Source organism: Pectinophora gossypiella, chromosome Z, assembly GCF_024362695.1.
Source record: "Pectinophora gossypiella chromosome Z, ilPecGoss1.1, whole genome shotgun sequence".
NCBI classification, from domain to species: Eukaryota; Metazoa; Arthropoda; class Insecta; order Lepidoptera; family Gelechiidae; genus Pectinophora; species Pectinophora gossypiella.
The window spans coordinates 12749411-12759642 of record NC_065433.1 but is presented as its reverse complement, the minus strand read 5'-3'; the positions used below and the strand labels follow the sequence as shown (position 1 = coordinate 12759642).

General features: G+C 47.3%; 2 protein-coding genes across 2 annotated transcripts; both read left to right on the top strand.

Annotated features, from left to right (window-relative positions):
- The first annotated feature begins 2894 nt into the window (after window positions 1–2894).
- On the top strand, window positions 2895–3968 carry LOC126380438 (uncharacterized). The gene is made up of 2 exons (XM_050029830.1): window positions 2895–3431; window positions 3963–3968. The coding sequence occupies exons 1-2, from the start codon at window positions 2895–2897 to the stop codon at window positions 3966–3968; spliced, it is 543 nt and encodes a 180-aa protein (XP_049885787.1).
- Window positions 3969–4051: 83 nt separating this feature from the next.
- Window positions 4052–4816, top strand: LOC126380437 (uncharacterized). The gene has a single exon (XM_050029829.1). It carries the CDS (start codon window positions 4052–4054, stop codon window positions 4814–4816), a length of 765 nt encoding a protein of 254 aa, XP_049885786.1.
- Window positions 4817–10232: the final 5416 nt, after the last annotated feature.

The window sequence follows — 10232 nt, the reverse complement described above, 5'->3', positions numbered from 1 at the left end:
GGATTTACAACATAGTAAAAGCAAAATAAATTTCTCAAGTACCGTTGTGACTGCCTACCCCTTAGTGATACGGGCGTGATATTATGTTAGTATGTTCTGATTACTTATGGCTCTGCCCACCCCATTAGGGATACGAGCAGTTGCAAGTGATTGTGTATCTTATTAACGAGACATTAATGTTACGTTTACAACATAGTAAAGACAAAATTAATTTCTCCAGTAAAGTACCTACCTAACATAACTTTACTTTTACTATGACATGGTAAAAGTAATCTTAAAATAAGTACTTTCGTACAATACAATAATACTTTATTGCGTACAAGGAATTAAAAACACATAACAGTATTTTTTTTAAATCTTTTTCTATCGTGTGGGTTGTGAGGTGGATTACCAACCTCATCAACCCTGGTGTCAGGGTAACTATTGAGCCGCCAGAGGCCCCTGACATGACTCATGTAATGACTACTTTCTTACATGAGTAAGTAGTCACCGGGACCAACCGTGCCTTCCGAAGCACGGAATTGCAAATTGCATTGGGACAGTTAATGGGATTTATACCCTGTACCAGGATGCCAGGGCTCGCGAATAGAAAAAGGCACGCTAGTGTTTCAAACTATCGATAGTTCAGTATCGATTATCGATCATAATCATTTTCAACTACGATTTTGATTGGTAGAAATAAAAAAATAACTTTTCAAAAAATCTAAATCCATGGACTTTTGAGTTATTGAAATTCAGTTTAGACAATCAGCCCACTCAAAATAACCATACTATCGGAGTGTTGCAATACTACTGACTGAGGGCAAAATTATCGATAGTTTGTTATTAATCCGCAACGATACTATCGATTGTATTGCACTTAGGTAATAAAATCGAAAATGTTCCCACTTTCCGAGTTATCAATAGTCTTGCTATCGATCGACTCTCGGTCGGGATAGATTATCGATAGTCATTTTTTGATCGGCAAGCCCTAGTGCACCCGAAATTCAAAATGGCGGTGCTGTTAAGGGAAAGTTATCATTAACCATGATAAAAAATATTATTTTTTTTGTATTTTTTTTCCTTCCTAAATTGTAGTCGTGTATTGTCCAACAGTGAACAATAACATCACGCCTTTTTCCCATTGGAGTAGGCAGAGACTGCGGAATTTCACTTACCACTACACGCTCGTATCGCTACATGCCCGTACCAAACATACATACATAATATCACGCCTTTATCTCTTATGGGGCAGACAGAGCCACAAGTAATCATAACATAGGTACATAAATAATTATCATGCTCGTACCGCTAATGGGATGTTCTTGTGACTCTGCCCACCCCATTAGGGATACGGGGAGAGTGATAGTATGTCTTATTATTGACAGATTAATTTCGCCTTCTGCTATTGCGCGGGATATTTGCGAAGAAACGTGGCAATTCTGTGTTAGTGCCAGAGTGTGAGCGCGGGTGATCCTTATTAGATAAACGACTTTTTTACTTTTCTAGGTTCAAAGTAAAATACGTACCTACTTTCATAAAATACAATACATTCATTCATTCAAACAATACCATAAAAATATTTTATTGCGCACAAAGAAATAACATACCCTTAAGTACCAGGATACTAGCATTCGAAAGAGATAGAAACATGCACACGAAAGTAAACTGTCAAATTATTTGTCAGTGCTTGTTTACTATCTGTGGAGTGAAGTTCGAAATTTGGATTTGTTGTGATAACTGTGATCAGTGATAGTTCGAGGTGTCTTTGAGTAATGTAGGTTATTATGAAATGATGATGTGTGTGGGTGCCGGCGATGGCAACTTAAGTGAAGCACGGAACTTGTATCAGCGATTCATAGAAGGTAGACCAGCTGATGAAGCCAGGCAACTGCCTTCACTGCATTGCTTCAGGAAAATGGTCAATCGCCTACTGCATTTAACGGGCTCTTTCCACGCGTCATCCGAGACTGGCCGCTCGGCGACCCGTGATCCGGAGTTTGAAGAAGCCGTACTAGCCGTGCAGCCAACCCAAGGACTACCACGCGAACTTTACCACATGCAACGTACGCCCGACCGAGCTAATTCCTGCTGATTATTTACCTCGTGTGGCATTCTGAGAATGGTACCGAGTTCAAGTGGAAAGCTCACCAGACTTTGCTTCGAAAGTGTTGTGGACAGATGAAGCGGCAGGTCTGTGCATCGAACGGGGATGACGACATTTCGAACCTTTCTTGTAAAACGTAAGTCTAATTATTAATTACCTACCTACTTACCCACACTTTCACACTTTTTTTTCCTATTTACTATTAAATTAAATACCTTACCTAAACAAGTAGGTAATTTTAACTTATTTTACACGTCATAAAATAATGTGAGAATAGTTGTCAAAGCAAAATGACTCCAATTATTAGATGCTTTAGTGTCATTCTTGTTTGTTACAGTCGCCGACGTGCCGCCGACTCGGATTGTTCCAATCGGCCGCCGACTCCTTTTGACGTTGCCGCCAAAGCCGCCGCCCACTCGAATTTCGTACCTATCGCGGCCGTGCGAGCGCTACGAGTACCAGGCGACCAGGACGCGCTAGGAGATTTGTGTAGTGCCAATATTTGTAAGAACAGTGACCTCAATAGTGCTGTGCCGCGTTTTTTACATGCTGGAAATATTAAAATATTTTTTTAACTGAAATTGAAAAAAATATCAAAAGTGTTTATTTTTTAATTGAAATTTTGCAGATAAGATCTACATAAGGTATAGTTTTGTCCCCTTTCGGCTTGATACCCCCCTTCCGTTACACCCTGTATAATTAGATATCCCAAAAATAACAGATCGAGGCATGGAGAGGACGCAAGGGGCCCTCCCAGTGCCACCGCTGCCAACAATTTCGCCACAGCAGCCACAATTGTCACCGGCCGATGGCCTGTGTCCGCTGTGGCGAAAGCCACGCGGCCAAGGATTGCCTGCGGCCCAAAGAAGTCCCAGCAACATGTTGCAACTGCGGGGGGACTCACCCGGCCAACAGCTCTTCGTGCCCGGTCAAGTTGCGCGAGCTGCGGAACACGAAGGCGGGTACCGCGCCTATGATCGTTGCAAGAAGAGCCCCACTGCCACCTCCACCTCCAACAGTGGACCCCACCAGCGAGCCAACCGCGCGGAGCTCGCTTATGGCCGCGGCGAACGGCCCAGACGGGCCCAAGCCGCGTAGGCCGAAGCGCATCCGCGCGAGGGCAAAACCTGCCCCTGCAGCCACCATGTCTGTCGAGCCGCAGCCGACACCGACGCCGAACCAAGCGGTCGCCGCCCCCCCCGGAGGGGGGAAGAAGGCGAAGCCCCCAGCGGAAATACCACCGGCCCCATCCAGCGAAAAACTGGAAGTGTTGGAGCAGACGATTCAGCTGCTCCACAACGTCCTCGCTGCCATCCGCTCACGGACTGACCCTGTGCCCATCATAGTGGGAGGCCTGGCATCACTGCTGGGCCAACTCACCGGTGGGCACTGACCCTCTCGGACATCGGACTGGACCGGGGCTGCCCACATCCACTACTCCCCGTCGAGTAGTTAGGATTGTGGCCACCCCCCGGGGGATGAGTTGACGCTTCCAGTGGCAGTGGAAGCAGTCCTCTCCCCCCCTCCAGCCGACTTGACACCAGCTGCCCCGGCGACGGAGCAGCTCACCGGACACGACACCATCGCCAGCTGACGGGCGCTCACTGGGCCTCCCCCAACGGGGAACCACCCGGTGGGCTCGACCTCGCTGGCGGCACCACGGACGTAACATCGGGCTCACGGAGGGGCGTTCTCGCCCGCCGTGTCCCAACCCCGTGCCACGCCCGTTTCTGCGGGCGGCGACTGCCGCCACATTAGAGGGGCTACGCCCCGTGAATGTCTCCCCGTCGCGGGCTTCGCCCGCGACGAGAAGAAACCACACGCCGGTAACAGGACAATTCATTTCACTACGCGAATGGAGTCTTTTATTTGCTAGGTGTAAGACCCCATTACACCTACACTGGTGACCACCGAGTCTGAATCTGCGCACCTTCCTGCTACTGCAACCCTGCAAGTTTCATCACGATGGAATCTCCTATTACTAAAGAGACGAAACGAGCCGACGAAGCAGGACCGACGAAAGAAATCTCCGCTATTTCGCTGCAAATGAGAATTCCGAAGTTCTGGCGCGACCGAGTACGACTATGGTTCATAAGTTTCGAAGCTGTCACCCACGAGCTGAAGAAAGGCCAGAAGGAGCTTGCCCAGATGGTCGTCGCTCAACTTGAAAAACACGACATTGAGCAAGTCGCTGATCTCCTCTACCATATGCCTGACGAGAAGCCATACGACGCCCTGAAAGCCCGTCTTATCTCCGTCTACGAGGAATCCGAAGAGCGCCAACTGCAACAGCTGCTTTCCGAAATGGAATTAGGCGATCAGAAGCCTACTCACCTGCTAAGGAAAATGAAAGAGCTGGCGCACAACAAGATTTCCGACGACACACTGCGCATGATGTGGATGAACCTCCTACCATCCCATGTCCGTTCCGTACTAGTTGTCAGTGACAGTTTCAGCAGCAAGTCGAAACTAGATGAACTCGCACTCCTTGCCGACAAGATGATCGAACATACACATCAAGTTTCCTCAGTCGCATGTCGACCACAGCCGCAGAATCAAGATCTAATCGAAGAAATTCGCAAGTTAACACTTGAAGTAGCCGAATTAAAGCGAAATCAATCACGATATTCCCGTCCGCAAGCCCGCCGCAACCGCGACTCGTCGCATAGTCCACCTCGCTCACACTCACGTGGATCGTCTCGCTCGCACTCCGCAAGTTCGCCGCACTGATACTATCACCGCCGATTCAAGGGAAATGCAAAACGCTGCCGATCGCCGTGCACTTTCAAGAAAGAAAATTCGGAAAATTAGATAGAACGCTAGCTGCGGCGGAATCTAGCGTTCCCGAGAAGCTTCACCGCCTATTTGTTACGGACAGAAGATCGAAACTTACCTTCTTGGTCGATACAGGCGCTAATATATCTGTACTACCAAGGAGCAAAGCTTCTACATTGCAACCGCTGTCGTATACCCTGTACGCAGCTAACAACACGCCGATACCTACCTACGGGGAACGCACTATGGAGCTAGATCTCAAACTACGACGCCCGTATACCTGGAAATTCGTCATCGCAGCAGTCAGCAAACCCATCATCGGAGCAGATTTCCTCGCACATCATAATCTCATCGTTGACTTAAAACATCGACGTCTCATCGACGGTACTACGCAACTGTTTATCAAGACACCAATATGCACCAACGCATCACCGCCGACCGTGAGAAGTATCGACCCACAGCAGTCATACCACGACATACTAGCGGATTTCCCCGGCACCACTCGCCTAACATCGATGAAATTGAACCCTAAACACATCGTGGAACATTACATCGAAACCACAGGACCACCGCTACACTGTCGAGCTAGGCCGATACCACCGCACCGATACGAACGAGCGAAGAAGGAGTTCGAGATGATGGTCAATCAAGGGCTATGCAGACCAAGCAAAAGCCCGTGGTCTAACCCACTTCACATCGTCCCGAAGAAAAATGGTGATCTACGCGTGTGTGGCGATTACAGAAGGCTCAACTCCGTCACGAAAGCAGACCGATACCCGATACCGAGGATCAAAGATTTCACCTATCAACTCGCCGATAAGAAGATATTCACCACTCTCGATCTAAACAGAGCCTATCAGCAGATCCCCGTCACACAGCAAGACATAGAGAAGACTGCAATAATAACACCCTTCGGACTTTTCGAATTCCCACGAATGTGTCCCGGCCTTAAAAACGCCGGACAGACATTTCAACGATTCATACACGAAGTACTGCGTGGTTTGGACTTCGTATTTCCATTCATCGACGACCTACTCATCGCTTCAGTCAACGAGGAAGAACACCGCCATCACCTACGCACCGTACTGTCACGCTTAGACCAGTACGGTATCACAATCAACCCGGCTAAGTGTGTGCTAGGCAGGAGCGAAGTCACTTTCCTTGGTTACACCGTGAACAGCGAAGGCACTAAACCACCGCAAGAGAAAGTCGAAGCTATGATTCAATATCCCCAGCCGAAGACTGTCGAAGAACTCCGACGTTTCCTCGGAATGTTAAACTTCTATCGAGCCAACATTCCCAACGCAGCCGCAGTACAAGCCCCACTACACGCATATCTACATAATTCGAAGAAACGCGACAAGACAGAGATACAATGGAATGAAGAATCATCAAATGCATTCGAAAATTGCAAGCTAAGCATCGCGAACGCAGCGCTACTTGCACACCCGCATCACTCATTCCCACTCGCACTCATGTGTGACGCGTCGAACACATGTGCCGGAGCTGTACTACAACAACGAGTTGAAAAATGCTGGCAACCACTGGGATATTTCTCGAAAAAGTTCTCCGAAGCTCAACAACGCTATTCTACATACGACAGAGAACTACTGGCTATCTACATGGCTACCAAACACTTCCGCAAAATGTTCGAAGGCCGAAACCTCATCGTGTTCACTGACCACAAGCCGCTAGTATTCGCATTTTCGAAGAACAGCACAGACAGCGAAACACCTAGACGCACGCGACAGCTACTCTATATCAGCGAATTCACTACTGATATACGACATATTAACGGACAAGAAAACACCGTAGCCGACGCCCTGTCACGTGTCGAAACAATCAACTCACCATCGCCTATCAACTACGAGGAACTAGCAGACGCGCAAGAAAGAGACAGCAACATCGCACCTCTCGCTCAGCAAGATAACATCAAACTGAAGAAAATACTCCTACCTACTTCTACCAAGCCTATATACTGTGAAGTATCTACGAGCAACATTCGTCCATACCTACCGACGAAATTCCGTGTAGCCGCATTCAAAGCACTACACAACCTAAGTCACCCTGGTACCCGGACTACTCGAAAAATGCTTCAACAACGGTTCTTTTGGCCATCAATGAACAGCGACATCGGCAAATGGGCGAAAACATGTATTCCCTGTCAGCGTGCGAAGGTACATAGACACACGTCGAGCGCACTTTCTACAATTCCGCCATCGGAACGCTTCAACCATCTGCACATCGACATAGTCGGACCGCTACCTACCTCAGCCGACGGATATCGATATGTTATCACGATGATCGACCGTGCGACGCGCTGGCCTGAAGCCTATCCAGTCCGTGATATCACCGCAGAGGAAACCGCGAAGACACTGTACGACGGCTGGATATCACGATTTGGCTGTCCCGCGAAGATAACGACAGACCAAGGAAGACAGTTCGAGAGTCAGCTGATGGCCTGTCTCACTCGCACAATGGGAATAGAGAAAATTCGCACTACGCCCTATCACCCGCAATCGAACGGAATCGTCGAACGATGGCACCGATCCATGAAGGCAGCTATAGTAGCTCGATTAACTCCTAACTCTAACTGGATTATCGAGTTACCCACCGTGCTACTCGGACTACGCGCAGCCACACGAAGCGACACCGGTGTAAGCGCCGCCGAGCTAACATACGGCTGCACACTACGCTTACCCGGTGAATTTTTCACTCCGCCGTCAGCCACGCCTACCATTATGGATTACGCCTACGTAGAAGACCTACGCCGAGCAATCAACAGCCTACGACCAATACCTACAGAGCCACATAACAACAGCAGAGCAGTTTTCGTCCATCCGCACCTACAAACTTGCGAGAGCGTATTCATGAGAGTAGATGCCGTAAGGAAACCTCTAACAGCGCCGTATGAAGGTCCTTATCGTGTACTATCGCGCACGGATAAGTTTTTCACACTCCAGTTGCCAAATCGACAAGCAACAGTGTCGATAGACCGCCTGAAACCGGCCTACATTCTCAATGAAGACGAACCGACCGAAGATACGACTACACCTGCATCGCCTGAGAAGAACGCTCATCATACCAGTCCTCCACCATCGAATCGACCTACATCGAGCACAGAAGAGAAGAAGACGCAGTCTGGCCGCATTGTCAAGAGGCCGGTACGCTTCGCTTGAGGGGGTGTACTGTAGCGGCGCGCTCCGCGCACGTCCGCACTCTTCGACGCCGCGACGAGCAAAACCGAGACGCGGTCAGGCCGGTCGTATTTATCGCTCGCGCAAAGTTTCCGGGGTGGAAAGCGACGCGCGGGCGCAGAGGAACGATTGCGCCGCGCATGCGCGTACTGCAAATTTTGATTTAAATTGTCCTTTTTTAATTGATAGATAATAAGTTTATAATGTGCAAACCTACCACTAGTTGCGTAGACATTTTGTATATATAATTAGATATCCCAAAAATAACAGGACAATTCATTTCACTACGCGAATAGAGTTTTTTATTTGCTAGGTGTAAGACCCCATTACACCTACAAACATTAAAATTTTGTATATATAATTAGATATCCCAAAAATAACAGGACAATTCATTTCACTACGCGAATAGAGTTTTTTATTTGCTAGGTGTAAGACCCCATTACACCTACAAACATTAAAACTTAAAGACTTTAAAAACTCAAAAACCCCATCTGCAACAAGGAATGGCAATGATTAGCATGTGGTTTAGCTGACAGCGTGGCAAGGCAACTCACGAGTGTAAAACAAAGAAAATAACTTACAGGTTCATCCGGGATAGTTGGCCATCGCTCGGATGAAACCTAAACCCACCCACTGGACCTTCGGCGATGGGATTTCAGTGATGTTGCTGAAAACAAGGACCTCGAGGTTATCACAAAGTTGGTGCAAAAATATGCACGAAGAATTGCGAGGACTCACCATCTCGGTTAAGTTGTTTATTTAAATTGAGACATCGGCTCTTGATGTCGCCGATAAATCGTGGCTTTTAATTTGCCCACATTATAGTTACGGCAGTGGAGTCTCCGGCGCTCTCGCGACGTCCCCACTTTCCAAAAACCTGTCTCTCCGCTCAGCCAGCTGTCAGTCTGACACACGAGCCAACAATGTTGCCAACCAAAATAAAAATCTAGCAGACCATAGATTCGTTATCGATTCACTGACAATAAACGATCGATTTGTTTGATCCAAATTAATCCAAAACTAAACCAAAAATATAATATAATTATAATATATCAAAAATAAATGTTGCAGATAATTTTAGTATATAATTTAGAACAAAAGAAAATTATTAAAATGTTCGGGCCCATCGATAACCCTGCAGCGCCATCTGTGATGTCCTGCGGGTAAAATATAAAACAACGATATATCGTCAGAAACCACAAGATGTCGCTACAAGGCTCGTAGGTCCGAAATGCTTCGTTACAGACTCCCCGACTTCACCCCGCTCTGGCCGTACGCCATCTGTCGTCGGAACGCTGCAACTTCATGACGGAAGTGTTGCCACTTCATTTTATTTTCCGAAGTGATCAATTTCTCTTCTTAATTCATAATCACCTCCGACATATAATATAATAACATAAATCTTACAGACTAAACGTAACATCACAAGTACACAATACAAAACAATACACAATATACTACCTAATACAATCTAAACAACTTAATACCTAACATAGCCTTGATCGGTATATCACGATGCCTGCAAACTGTAACGCGTGTATAAATATATGTCTGTCGTAGAAGGTGTTGTTTGCCCCAACTGCAAAGAGGCAAGCCATAGGGCGTGCGTAAATATCCCGAGAGTAAATAGAAAAGGTGTTATGCAAATACAGATATGTTTCAGAAATTTATAAAGTGGTGTCTACCTGAAGGGCACAGCTAGATATTATAGACCGGTGAGCATGAGACAAAGAAAACTCCCTTTGAATTTGTACAATGTAAAATTGTCATATATTTTTTAATAAATGTACAACCATGGGCAGGTAAAAACCCTATGGAGGGAGACAGGTCGCGCTTTGGTCCGTCAGGTTAATTGTCACTCCGTAACAACCATGGGATATCACTATGTTTAAAACACTGTCCGTACACTTGTAGGCACCTCACTTACTCGAGGACCTCCGACTATCAGGCCTACCTGAGGCGTTCCGGTACCATACAGGTGATGCGTTGAGGCCGGCTCAGGCCAGGGCGTGCTGGACGATGGCGGCGCAGCGGGCCAACTGTTACGCAGCTGGCGGGCTGCACGTCCACCGGTCAACCTCGCAGTCCTTCACCGGACATCATCCGGAGTGTTGGCAAAAGGAGAGGCGTGGTATATTCACCCTAACCTACCGTTATGCCTTGTAAAAATTATA